At 39.4% G+C, this 13,887-nt stretch overlaps 1 protein-coding gene across 1 annotated transcript in view; it reads left to right on the forward strand.

Annotated features, from left to right (window-relative positions):
- The first annotated feature begins 3,381 nt into the window (after positions 1–3,381).
- Positions 3,382–13,887, forward strand: part of cers4b (ceramide synthase 4b) — a 10,613-nt gene continuing 107 nt past the window's right edge. The window contains exons 1-11 of the mRNA XM_072669164.1: positions 3,382–3,993; positions 5,303–5,467; positions 7,441–7,558; positions 8,563–8,681; positions 9,155–9,212; positions 9,757–9,807; positions 11,067–11,159; positions 11,454–11,582; positions 11,668–11,774; positions 12,181–12,337; positions 13,443–13,887. The exon at positions 13,443–13,887 is cut by the window's right edge and continues 107 nt beyond it. Coding sequence (XP_072525265.1) covers positions 3,740–3,993; positions 5,303–5,467; positions 7,441–7,558; positions 8,563–8,681; positions 9,155–9,212; positions 9,757–9,807; positions 11,067–11,159; positions 11,454–11,582; positions 11,668–11,774; positions 12,181–12,337; positions 13,443–13,649 — 1,458 coding nt within the window. The 5' untranslated portion in view covers positions 3,382–3,739 and the 3' untranslated portion in view covers positions 13,650–13,887. The remainder of the gene's footprint in view (positions 3,994–5,302; positions 5,468–7,440; positions 7,559–8,562; positions 8,682–9,154; positions 9,213–9,756; positions 9,808–11,066; positions 11,160–11,453; positions 11,583–11,667; positions 11,775–12,180; positions 12,338–13,442) is intronic.

A 13,887-nucleotide genomic window follows, 5' to 3' on the forward strand; every position in this document is an offset into this window, starting at 1 on the left:
TTAGAGTAATTTAGCAGCAGTTAGCAATATTAGGAAACTTTCTACACAAACTGATCAGCCAAGACCTTTTGGTGTATCTAATGTGCTTCTTTAGTTTTGCACTCAAACAAGGCTAATTTAGTTAATGTAGCTAATTTAGCTAAACCCAACAATTAGTATCATTTAGCAGAAGTTAGAACATTTTAAAGCTGTACACAAACTGCTCGCCCAAGACTGATTGACATCCAGAATGGGCTTCTTTAGTTTTGCACTGGAGCTACGAGGCTAATTTAGCTAAACTAATATTGGAAGCTCACACCCAACAATTAGCATTATTTAGCAGCAGTTTCCAGCATTAGAAAAGTTTTACACAAACTGATTGAACACTTATTTGTGTCCAAATTGTTCTTCATTAGTTCTGCACTGGTGCTACATGGCTAATTTAGCTAAACAAATAATGGAAGCTCATCCTCAACGATTGGCTTAAACTGGCAGCAATTATCAACATTAGCAAACTTTGTACACCAAGCATGTCTCGGCTGGCTGACTAGAGAAACGTACATATATCTTTTTCAGTGCATTTGTTGTTTCACAAAACTATGATATAAGTTTTAGCATGTTATAATACATGTAATGTCACTCTTGAATATGTGACTGCCTGTTTGCATTTGCAGATAAATATGCAAAACACACCCAGACTCGCCAAGGCTGGCCTTTGTAGGCTGACCTTGCATCAGGAACGTACAGAGGAATGGGGGCTATGTGATGAGTAGAGAGAAAGTGTGATTGCATCTGAAGTCTGTCTGTGTCTTATCAAGTCTTATCATTGCCTTACAAACTTTCACCCTTATCCATCTAATAGCGGAGGACACACTGCATGATTGAGCCTTCACACATGCACACACACGCCCCAAACGTGCCACAACAGGACAACAACAGGCACGACTCTTCTGTGGGGAAAACAGTGAATGAAAACTCCATTACAATTAAGTTAGAAGGAAAGCTTTTACCAGAGCTTCAGTGAATGATAGAAGACGTAAAGAAGAAATCTACAGACAAAAGTGATTTGAAGTTTAGACTTGGGACGCAGGGTCTAGTGTCTAGTGGATTTACACACAGTGTCATATTCACCCTCGCTCTTTCAGGAACCTGTGTGTTTCCGTGGGGAAAGCACCTAGGATGTGGTTTAGTGTTTTAACCATGCCAACACAAACAACATTCACTCACGTCATCCTGCTTTCTTAAAGAGATTATGGGAAACCAATAATTATTGGACTAAAATAATTAAATATTGTATGTAAACACAGTACAGTCCCCAGTCGATACGATTTACACATGAATCAGAACAAAAGTTTTTTGCATATCAGTGTTAAAGATACATCTACATCTACTGTTAAAATAATTGGGCCTCAATACACTGTGTGCAGAATTATTAGGCAAATGAGTATTTTGATCACATCATCCTTTTTATACATGTTGTCCTACTCCAAGCTCTATAGGCTTGAAAGCCAACTACCAATTAAGTAAATCAGGTTATGTGCATCTCTGTAATGAGAAGGTGTGTGATCTAATGACGTCAACACCCTATATAAGGTGTGCTTAATTATTAGGCAACTTCCTTTCCTTTGGCAAAATGGGTCAGAAGAGAGATTTGACGGACTCTGAAAAGTCAAAAATTGTGAGATGTCTTGCAGAGGGATGAAGCAGTCTTGAAATTGCCAAACTTTTGAAGCCTGATCACCGAACAATCAAGCGTTTCATGGCAAATAGCCAACAGGGTCACAATGAATTGAGGAAAATCAAGCGTGAAGCTGCCAAGATGCCATTTGCCACCAGTTTTGCCATATTTCAGAGCTGCAACGTTACTGGAGTATCAAAAAGCACAAGGTGTGCGATACTCAGGGACATGGCCAAAGTAAAGAACGCTGAAAAACAACCACCTTTGAACAAGAAACATCAGATAAAATGTCAAGACTGGGCCAAGAAATATCTTAAGACTGATTTTTCTAACGTTTTATAGACTGATGAAATGCGAGTGACTCTTGATGGGGCAGATGGATGGGCCCGAGGCTGGATCAGTAAAGGGCAGAGAGCTCCACTCTGACTCAGACACCAGCAAGGTGGAGGTGGGGTACTGGTATGGGCTGGTATCATCAAAGATGAACTTGTGGGACATTTTCGGGTTGAGGATGGAGTGAAGCTCAACTCCCAGACCAGAAGAAGTCGGTATCGTTCAAGAAAAACATGATTTTCATGCAGGACAATGCTCCATCACATGCATCCAAATACTCCACAGCGTGGCTGGCCAGTAAGGAAAAAATGATGACATGGCCCCCTTATTCACCTGATCTGAACCCCATGGAGAACCTGTGGTCCCTCATAAAATGTGAGATCTACAGGGAGGGAAAACAGTACACCTCTCTGAACAGTGTCTGGGAGGCTGGTGTCTGCTGCACGCAATGTTGATCAGTTCAAGCAACTGACAGAATCTATGGATGGAAGGCTTTTGAGTGTCATGGTAAAGAAAGGTGACTATATTGGTCACTGATTTGTTTTTGGTTTTGGTTTTGAATGTCAGAAATATTTATTTCTGAATTTATATTTCTAAATTTTGTGTTATATTGGTTTACCTGGTGAAAATAAACAAGTGAGATGGGTATATATTTGTCTTTTATTAAGTTGCCTAATAATTCTGCTCAGTAATAGTTACCTGCACAAACAGATATCCTCCTAAGATAGCCAACTCTAAAAAAAAAAAACTCACTCCAACTTCCAGAAATATTAAGCTTTAATATTTATGAGTCTTATGGGTTGATTGAGAACATAGTTGTTGTTCAATAATAAAAAGAATCCTCTCAAATACAACTTGCCTAATAATTCTGCACACACTGTATGGTAGGACTGGGCATGTACACTATTCATTTCCCACTCACTATCTTGAACTCCTCCATGACATGATACCACCAGCACTAAGAAGGTGAAGGCTAGCAGGTGCCTCCTCTGAGTCACATGAAATCAGCCACCGTAGCATTGCGTTGAGTGATGGGGAGAGGGAGGGGCATTTGTTTCTTTGGCATATACATTTTCACATTTTTTTAATTTTCAGATTGTAATTGACAAAAATACCTCAAGAAAATATTTAGCATATCATTGCTGTCCCACAAAAACAACTCTATTTGTCTTTTTTTTTTTTATTTTTTTTTTTTACAATTGTCAAAAAAACATTAAATGTTAAATGGACCAATAGAAAAGACCACTACAGGTACTTGTGTACAGTGCCCTTTAAACCACTCACCTACCCACTCACACAGAAACAACACGCAAGCACAGCAGAACACGTGCTTTCCTTCCCTTATCTCCCACATACTCCTTTTCATCACTAATACCGCCATTCCTTTGTGTAACTCCTTTATCTGATACTCTTGGCTGCTGAACTTCAGAAACGCATACTTGTCTAGCTGCTGTTCGTCCTCACATCACGACACACCCACAGAGGTTATGAGCAGGAGGAGAACCAGAGCTTTAAACCCCCAGTGGGGAGGGGAGTGAGACTGATTTCAGCAGAAGCAGCAGGCGCTGTCCTCTATGGAGACTGAGTTCAGCTGATTATTAAACGGTTCACGGTATAAAATCCACTTTCCAGTCTGGATCTATTTTGTTGTTATTAATTTACGCGGTTTACGCGGATGGCGACATTTCGAACGTGGCGCGTGGTCAATTCGCTTGGGTTTAAACGGAGCTCTCGCGCGCTGGACGGTTGATGTGGCCGGGATTCGACCTTGGTTTTCCCTCAGCTGCACTGTATGGAAATCTGTCGGGAGAGCAGGTGTGGAAACGGGAAAAAGACATCCTCGGCTTAGAGAACCTATTGAACACAGCCGGACAGCCCGTAAATCACACTGCCAGTCGAGCCGCACAATCACACACATACAAATACACAGAGAGAAAGACCGTCCTGGGCAGCTTGACCGCGGCGGAAGCATCGAGCAACGGCCGTTACAACGAGACCTGCAGGTAAACTGTGGATGCTAGCTAGCTTACGTTTCTCGGTGGACAAAACGAGTGAAAAAACGAATGGTCTGGACCAGAGTAGGTCAATATATACATATTAGCTAGCTAACGTTGGTCTGCACTAATAGCACTAATACGTGATATGATGGGAGCAGTAACGCTACGTCAGACATGCTAGCTAGCTAATAGTCTACTGGCTAAACATGCTGAAGGAATTTTCTAGTAGATATCTAGGCTACCCTTTACACAGCCATAGTCTGTATTATTTGCTAGAGGAACTCTGTGGGAATCAATTATTTTAGCATGCTTAGTCCTGCTCTAGTCATATACTTTTGCTAGCTAAATACACTAGCTCAAATGTGCTCAAATGTTTGTGGACACCCCTTTTGTGGACACACACAGCTTGTCTAGTCCCTGTAGAGAAGTATTATTACCAATAGAATAGGACTCTCTGGAGTAGATAAACATGAACCTTTTGGCACCATGCCTAACTCCAGGTGTGTGCTTGAGGGGTATAAAACCCCCTCAGCATTGAGCTGTGGAGCAGTGGAACTGTGTTCTCTGGATTGATGGATGATGGTGCTCCATCCAATACTTTTGGGATAAGTTGGGGAGTTGGGGATGAGGTGGGGTGGTGATCATCCAACATCCTGACCTCACTTATGCTCTTGATGCTAAATACAATCAAACTCTCATAGCAATTCTTTAAAGCTTTGAAGAAAGCCATCCATGAGACAGTTACTCCAGGTTAAAGCAGGTTAAACTCTTTAATACCCTTGATATCAGAATTAACAATGAATGAGTGTCCCAATACTTTTGTCCATATAGTTTACCAGATAAATCCAACAACTAGTTTTCATCATAGCCGAAATATACAGGCTGTGTCCCGAACTACCCACTTCCATACTTTTTATCCTAGTCTAATGAATGCACTTATAGTGGTAGTGCACGTTTTCTTCACAGAGTAGTGTACTAGTGTGCGGTTTGGGACACAGCCGAAAGTCTGCCCTGCCCTTTCCAGATCGTCCTCTATATATATAAGCTATATTTGTCCTAAATGCAGCTAATAAAAGGCTAAGCTATCTTTCCACACAAATATAATGTATTGCATTAGTGCAGTTATTGTAAATGTAAACAGAAATATAAAAAGTAAACATATTGTAATAATGTAGAAATTATGTACACTTTGAATCAAGTAAACTCAATGCATCACACATTTTTGCCATACTTAATTCCCATTAAGGCCACCTTTCTGCCCCAGGATGTGCTTTGGTGGACAGATTTGCTCACAGTATTTTTTCTTTTGTTGCAGTATGGAGCTCTTTGACCAGTGGCTGTGGAGACAGGAATACTGGCTTCCTCCAGGCATCACCTGGAGGGAAATGGCACAGATGGAGGACTCTCCGCTCCCTAGAGACTTGCTCATCTCCCTGCCTCTGGCTTTGGGCTTTATTGCCTTGCGCTGCACCTTTGAGAGGTAACTGCTCTGTTAACATGGCCTGAAGGGATTCTAGGGTCATTTGATGCCGAGGAAATCTTCAGTTAAAGCCTTGTCTGAAAAATCAGTTCATCAGAAAATGAAATGTACACAACTGGTCTGACACGATTTCAGACAGACATGTGTTGTACTTTTAGACTTATTATTCATTTATTAATTTTAATGCAGAAACATTCATTTAGTTTAGGCAAATCTTGTGGAGTCTGACAGGGTTATTTTTTGGGATATATTTTTTATTATAACAGGTATGTAGTTATGAGAGTAACCAAAGTGTTGGCTCACATACAGGGTCTAGGGGGTTATGGCAGCGGTTCTCAAACCAGTACTTAGGGCACCCTGATGGTCTAGATTTTTGTTCAGCTCCCAGCACACAGGAGTAACGCATGATGTGGGCCATCTGAGGGGGTGCTCAGACAAACATTGTGAGAACCACTAATGTAGAGTAGAGGAGAGATCAGTTTTAAGCAGTGCACAGGGGTGTTTGAAGGATTAACTCCCAAGATGTAATAATCCAAGAGTGCACAAGGTGTGTGTCAGTTTTTTAAATTAGTGTTTAATACTAGATCTATAAAAATAATATTAATAACCCTACATATTATTTGTTTTGTGCAGAAAGCAGCTCAAAGTGCTTAAGTGACTACTATAAAACATTAGTTTTGTAGTAGTTACCAGGTATATTGTAATAGTTACCAAATTAAATGTTTTCAGATTCAAAAATAAATAATAAGAGTTTTTGAGTGTTTGAGTGGGTAACAGTACTTTATAGTACACTGTGTTATTCTGAAATGCATCTATAGTGGGCAGATAAACGCATCACAACTTTCAGTGTAGTATTTCCAATATTGTACATAGGTATTTTGTTACCATTATAAATCACTCTCTTTGTTTGGCTTTGGCCGTTAGCCGTATGGTGCAGTGTAACAGCAGCCGTTCTCTTTGTGGAGAGCAGCTGCGGGTCTGCGGGTCGTGTGATTCTGGCAGAGCTCAGGGGAGTACAGGAGAGAGTGTGTCAGAGACAGCAACAAACAGCAGCAGGCAGGCATACAGTAAGTGTGGCAGTGTGTGTGCGTGTGTGTGCATGTGTGTAGGACATGACTCTGTTGCTGTGGCAGCTGATCACTATAGTTACCCAAGGTGTCAGCTGATGAATTTGTCTCTCTCACCCATGTCTGATATCATATTTCAAGATCTAATTAGTAGCTCTCACACATGCACACATTCATGCACACACACATATAATTGGTGCAAATTATTATATATATTATATAATTGATAAACTGTGAGCTTAAGGAATGTGTAGGTGGAGGGCCATGGATCTCCACAGCTCCGGTGCTGTGTATTACCTTGTATTATGCTTCACTGCACTTCATACACTATGGATAAAAGTTTTAGGACACCTACTTATTCATTGTTTCTTCTGAAATCAAGGGTATTAAAAGAGTTTGTGTTGCTTTTGTTACTGTAACTGTCGCCACTGTTCAGGGAAGACTAGATTCTAAAACATTGCTGTGAGGATTTGATTGCATTCAACAAGAATGTTAGTGAGGTCAGGATGTTGAATGATCACCACTCCACCTCATCCCCAACTCCCCAACTTATCCCAAAAGTATTGGATGGAGCACAATCCATCATTCCAGACAGCACATTTTACAGCTTTAGGCATGGTGCCAATAGGTTCATGTTTATCTGATCCAGAAATCCCTATTCTACTGGCATTTTTTTCTGTACAGGGAGTTATGTGTGTCAGCAAAATCACAAAAAAGGTATTCATTTTTGCTTATGCCACACAGATACTATCTATCAGCCCTGATGTTTCCAAAACACTTGTACACTTTATTGTCATCAAGAAGACTGAAGGTCTAACTATTATCGATCCAATAGCAGTCCCTAAAGAACAAAGAGTAAAAAAACTAATTTGCTGTGTGTGGTGTTTTCTCTTCTCTGTTGTTTAGGGTTGTGGCTGTTCCTCTGAGCAGACTCCTAGGAGTAAAAGACAGAATGCGCTTGTCAGCCTCACCTGCTCCAAGCCTTGAGGCCTTTTACACCAAACACAGCAGACATCCTGCACAGGTGAGCTCAGGGAAAACACAACATACACACAAACACAAAAGATGTATTGTGTGAAGTCCCAGGTGACCCATATCATTTTGCATAACGTCTTCCTGGAAAATATCCTTGTCCTCTTAAAAACAGCTATGGAGATGTGTTGTGGTTACTCCACCACTTCCATTGAGCTGTATCCAGTTTGTTATAGACATGAAACAAGCTGAGTGACTATTGAGTAGCTGAGCAACCTAAGGACATGTTCTTCTAGTGCAGGTTCTGGTTCTATTGCCAGGATTCAAGTTTCATCCCACTGCTGTATAAATAGAAAATTGAGTGCACCCATTGAGGGGGGGGGTGAATCCTATAGTCCATCTGTCCTTGTTGACCCAGAGTAATGTGTTGGTAAATTGGGGATTATTGCGCAAATGGCACTAGGGCACTAGGCTGTGTAATATATAACAGATTTTACTGTGTAACTGTGTAATGGCAATACTTGTATTTTGTCCATGTTGTGCAGACCTGTTTGAAATTTTTGTCTCTCTTTTATATTACATTTCTATCAATCTGATTTTATATCCCTAATTTAAACTGACATATTTTCTTAGTCTTACTCCAGTAGCTTATCTCAGGCCTATAAGTGAACTGGGTCCCAGGTTGGAGTAATACTAGATCTGCATTTTATTGGCCATTTGTTTTGTTACAGTATATGATGTACAAATCACAGGATCTGCACAAGGACTTGATACTTCCTCTTGCCTGATTGTCCATGTGTCAGTCTCCATTTGTGGAGGCTGAGGTCTGATTATTTCCCCTTTCACCATTTGCTTGTTTCACTGTTTCTGACAGTCTTAACAAGCAAGCCACGTCTGCTACCCAGACTGTGGTTTTAATAACAATCTACCAACAAGCTCCAATGAATGAAATGCAAACTCGTGGAACATGTGAAACCTGTGTATTTTCTGTTATTAGGGCAAAAGTTAACCCACAAGAACTGAACTTTCAATTTCTGCTTTAAATGTCCTACTCAGAGTGAGGTCAGCAGTCTGGTGAAACAGAGTGGGCTAACCCAAAAGCAAGTAGAGGTCTGGTTCCGTCATCGTAGAAACCTGGACAGGCCTAGTAACACTAAGAAGTTCTGCGAGGCAAGGTGAGTTCACTGTGAATACATCATTCAATAAGTCATTCAGCACAGAACTATTAAATAAACAGGAGCGTTGAAACAATGTTTTGGCATAAGACTTCTAATTTACATAACTTTTTAGTCTTACCAATGAACTGGACTAAATTAGAACTTTAAAACTGCTAATGCTATGTACTTTTGTCAGTTTTTGACAGTATGTCTTACAGTGTCCCCACAGTCCCTTACAGTGAAACCCAGAAGCATATATATGTTGCACTATTGCTTCAGCATAACTCAGGCTTTTACAGATGCTGCATTTTACCGCCATGGTAGCATGACAGCATAATAGATCAATTCACATTCTTCACAAAACATTCATGACAGGACATATGTGTTCTTTAGAAATAATTGTAGATGGTACACGATACTTGGTGATAGTTTCCAGTGACTATGTTCTACATCATGTGTAACTCTAACACAGCATCAATTTTGTTTTAAAGCTGGAGGTTTGTCTTCTACTTATTAGCATTCACTGCTGGACTTGCATCTCTTATCAGTGTAAGTGTTTGATTCATTATAGTATTTTTAAGCAGTTTCTAAAGGAATCTGATTTTGTGCTATTTCAAACTGAAAAGTCTGTCTAATTCATCACACATTTACATTAACCTGGTCAAGATGTTATGTTGTTTCAAATTGTCTTACTTGTGTGGTTTCTGACACTGTATGAGATATTATCTGTAAAAATGAACAATGTGGTCTGTGGAACGTGTGTCGTGATTTAAGCCTTCAATTTTCACAGTGCTCTAATTAGTGATTGAAACCTTCCATGAATGAGCTAAATTACCTCATAGTTCCTAGCTTGTCAAATCTTCAATTGTTCTTGTCTTTGAATGGAATTCATTGTACATGTAATCATTTTCCTGTGAAGGCACACTCTTTGGCCTTTCACATGTGTGACCTTCCTTTGTTGTCGGACACCTATGCACAGTGATTTTTGTTCCAGCTGTCATTGTGATCTCTCCCTCTCCTATTCATTTCCTTATACATTTGTGATGACATACAGAAGCCTTTTGACTGTTCTTCCTCATCTTCTTGCTCATAGACACCTTGGTTTTGGAACCAGAAGGAGTGCTGGAGAGGATATCCCCTACAGGTGTGCTTTTCTCTTGCCCCAGTTAAAACTACACATGGCTACATAGTTCATACATAAGGAAAAAGAACGACTGTAGCTTTGAATATGAAGGCCTGTTTATTTGTTCTGTACATTTGCATTGGCAAGTCTCTCAGAAGAGCTGCTTGATGAAACAATCATTGGTAGGAACAACATCTACATAGAATTATAAGTATATCACACAGGGTGGAAGCAGGGTAATTATTTTAGTCAGTAGCAATTAAAATGATAGCACCTGACAATGACATCCACAATACTGACGACAAGACTTGGTGCACTTAAAATCTGTAGTTAGAGACTTCCAAGAGGCGTCTTAAGTGTTCATAAGTTTAATCCCTGGTGATCCGCTCCCACAGCCATCAGAGTCCCAGAGAGCACACTTAAAAATGACTAGTCGGGTAGAGTAGTTACCCAGTTTCATAGTGTCATAGTTTAATTCATGCTGGAATTACGATGACATATAAGAAATTAGTGGCTTGGCTTGCAGTTTCAATTAAGAAATTAACTGGGCGTCTTAGTGTTTAGATCTTCCTAACTGATAGAATATTCAGGGTGATGCTTACCCTATCATTTAAGAATCATTTTGGTGTTTAGAAGCTTTTAGGCCTATTGTGTTTAAAAGAGACAGGATCACGTGGTGTTAGTTTGATATGGGATGCTTGGAAGCTAAGAATATGACAGCTTAGTAAAGTGTGCGAGAACTAAGTTTACTGGCTAGTAGCTACCTGTTTGTGTATGAGAGCTTAACTTTAACATAGATTAATTTTCAGTAATTAATTCTTATTGATGGATTCAACACTGCAAATAATCTTATATACTGGGTCTAGGCTTTAAGACGTTTTGATATTAAATGTAACAATCTGAATTTTCCAAACTGAATTTTAAATGAGATATTACTATAAAACATTATGAATAATTCAGTTCTGAATATTCGAAGGTCCATCCAAAATGTATAATTTGCATAAATGTTTAATGAGAAGGTTTTTCAGCACATGCAGACATCTGCACATGCTGGCGTCTGCACAAGATGACGATTATGTTGTACAAATTAATAACATCTCACACACCCATGTGAGGGCCAGCACAGACACGTGCACATATGAACACACCTACAAGCATGTAAAAAATGTCATAGCGCTTTTATAGCTGCTGAACATTTGCAGCTCTGGTGAGCACCATACTTGTGATTCAGTTGCTGCTACATGAGGGATGTTTTACATAATCTCTATGTCCCTTTGTAGGCAATCTCAAAAGTGCACTACTGGTATTACATGATAGAGCTGGGCTTCTACTGGTCCCTGCTGCTTTGCGTCTCTGTGGATGTCAAGAGAAAAGTAAGACCTCTGCATTTAGTACCTACTAGCAGTACAGTTCTTTACCAAAATACAGTATGCTACAGTATACAGTATATTTTGTAGAAAAATTGTACTGTGTACTGTGCACTTTGGTTGTACTATATTGTTTGGAAACCATAGAATACATTTTATAACATATAACACAGACATGATGGGACATTATAATACAATTGAACCAACTTTTGGCTTGCATTTCACTCCTCACTCAGGATTAATGCATAATAAAACTGTCCTATAAATATGTATGTCCTAAATAAATATGTCCTATTTTAGGATTTCAAAGAGCAGATAGTTCACCACATTGCTACTATATTCCTGCTTGGTTTCTCATACTGTGCTAACTACATCCGCATTGGAACTCTGGTGATGCTCGTTCATGACTCCTCAGACTTCCTGCTAGAGGTAGGACTTTTCACTGGTTAATGAGCCCTGTAATAATTGCCCTGTTAAATGTTTAATTAATACTTACTCTTTCCACTCTTAACAGTCTGCGAAGATGTTTAACTATGCAGGCTGGAAAAAGACTTGTGACTCACTGTTTGTGGTTTTTGCTGCGGTTTTCCTGATCACACGCCTGGTTGTGTTTCCCAGCAAGTAAGACCTCCAGCTTTTTAGCTTTCACTGGAAACCAATCCATTAATTAATAATTTAACCCTTCAAACAGAAGATTTAACCCTTCAAACTGTCTGTGGCTTAACTCTTGTATTTCTCTTATAACTACATACTACTACATACAACTATTCTTATTGTAGTTAAATGTTGGAACACAGAATAATAAGCTTGTATTTGTAGGGATTAGATAAAAATGTGTATTTGTAACCTGTGTAACAGTGTGATTAGTATTAATTTATTAATAAGTAATGTTATTTTCCTGTGTGGAGTTACTTTATTGATTGCAGAACATATTCTACTGTTATGAAAACAAGTGACATCCTTTTTTTTCAGGATTTCTGTGGTCTGTGTTTTTTTTCCCTGATCGTTTACAACTTTTACTTCTCAGGATCATCTACACCACCTTGATCTTGTCAATGGAGGTTTTTGAGCCTTTCATGGGATACTACTTTTTCAACGCCCTGTTGTTAGTGCTGCAAGCCTTGCACATCTTCTGGGCCTGGCTCATACTGCGCATGATCTACAAGTTCCTCTTCCTGGGCAAGGTGTGTTGTAGCTCTGCCAGGGAGAATTTGGCTGTATTCCAAGGGGCGAGGCTGCAGGCTACCACCAGTGTGTCCTGATGCAGGATATTCTTACCACTTCTAAAATGATGAAATTGTAAAACTAAATCGGGTAAACTTATGACATTAGGGCCATCGAGTGCAGAAGAAGCTTCTCCCATGGCCTGTTTTTATGTAATCAATAAAAATGTTATTAGAAATCAATATGTGAAGCATATAATAAGAATGTTGTGCCATTTGGGGAACATTCTTTCTCTGTACACTCTGTGCCTCTACACATTTAGTAGGAATATATTTTGGACAAAAGTGCCAGTATCAGAAATGAATTTGGGAGTTGAGAGCTTCTGAAATTATTAACCCTGACTTTACATTAAATTCTAATTGACTAGCATATTTTAATTCATATTTTAAATGAACTGAAAAATACTGAATGTATTGCATTTGCTTATGTATAGGCTAGGGTTTGCTTCATCAAAAAATGATAGATGGAGCATGTACATACATGGAAAATCCTAAAAATAAATAAACATATAGCTGGTTTAATACATCATAAATTCATGTCAGACTTCACCATCACCACACCTAAGAGCACATCAAACTGCACCACTGTCCACACAGCCACTGAAGCCAAATCACCAGATCGGGAGTACTTAAAGTAATTAGGAAAAAAATGCTTAGTGCAATATCTATAATAAGTTCATTAAACCTTGTCTTGCCAAGCGATTCCTTCTTAGATCATCAGTCTAATCAGTTTTACAGCAGATTTAAAACTCAAACAGCAGATCTGTTTATTGGGATAAAATTACAATAATGTTTTAGCACTGTTAGTGTCAGTGGCCGAACAGCACAGGGGCTTCAATGCAACTGGGCCACAAAGACTATAACGTTAGCAGATTCCTATAGTTTTATATAGTTCAGACTGCTATAGAAAATGTGAGTGTCACTCTTGCTGTCTCAGAGGTGGGTTAATGGCACTTCCTCACCACATTACTTTAAATTATTAACACTTTTCCTGTAAAACATGAAGCCTAAGTTTGATTGCTTATGCTACGTTGAACTACCTGACCTTTGACTTCTTCACCTGCAGCTGGACAAGGATGAACGCAGTGATGATGAAAGTGAAGCAGAAGAGGAGCCAGAGGATGAAGGAGAGGAGGAAGAGGACCAGACGTCCTGGAAGAAGAGAAAAGTTGTCCTGGATTCCAAACTGGCAATGATGACCTCGAGCTGTGTTTTAAACAACTTGGCCAATCAGAGAGCTAGTGTGTGCAGCAGAATGCCCAAATCTAGATAGGTTTCCCTAAAACATTCATTAAAAACAGTGAGGTTACTGTTACTGCTAGCGCCATTATTACCTTTCTAAATAAGACAGTGTTTTAGTTCAAATTAGGTGCATTTTATGGTTGCATGACATTTTGCAACTGGTGTGGATGACATGCTAACAGAACAATGTGAAATAGACATAAATACACATGCACTGGTTTCCGGACCATTTTATATATTTATTAACACCTAGACAGAAGAATTCAGTT

Source organism: Salminus brasiliensis, chromosome 23 (genome assembly GCF_030463535.1).
Source record: "Salminus brasiliensis chromosome 23, fSalBra1.hap2, whole genome shotgun sequence".
In the NCBI taxonomy this organism is placed as follows: domain Eukaryota; kingdom Metazoa; phylum Chordata; class Actinopteri; order Characiformes; family Bryconidae; genus Salminus; species Salminus brasiliensis.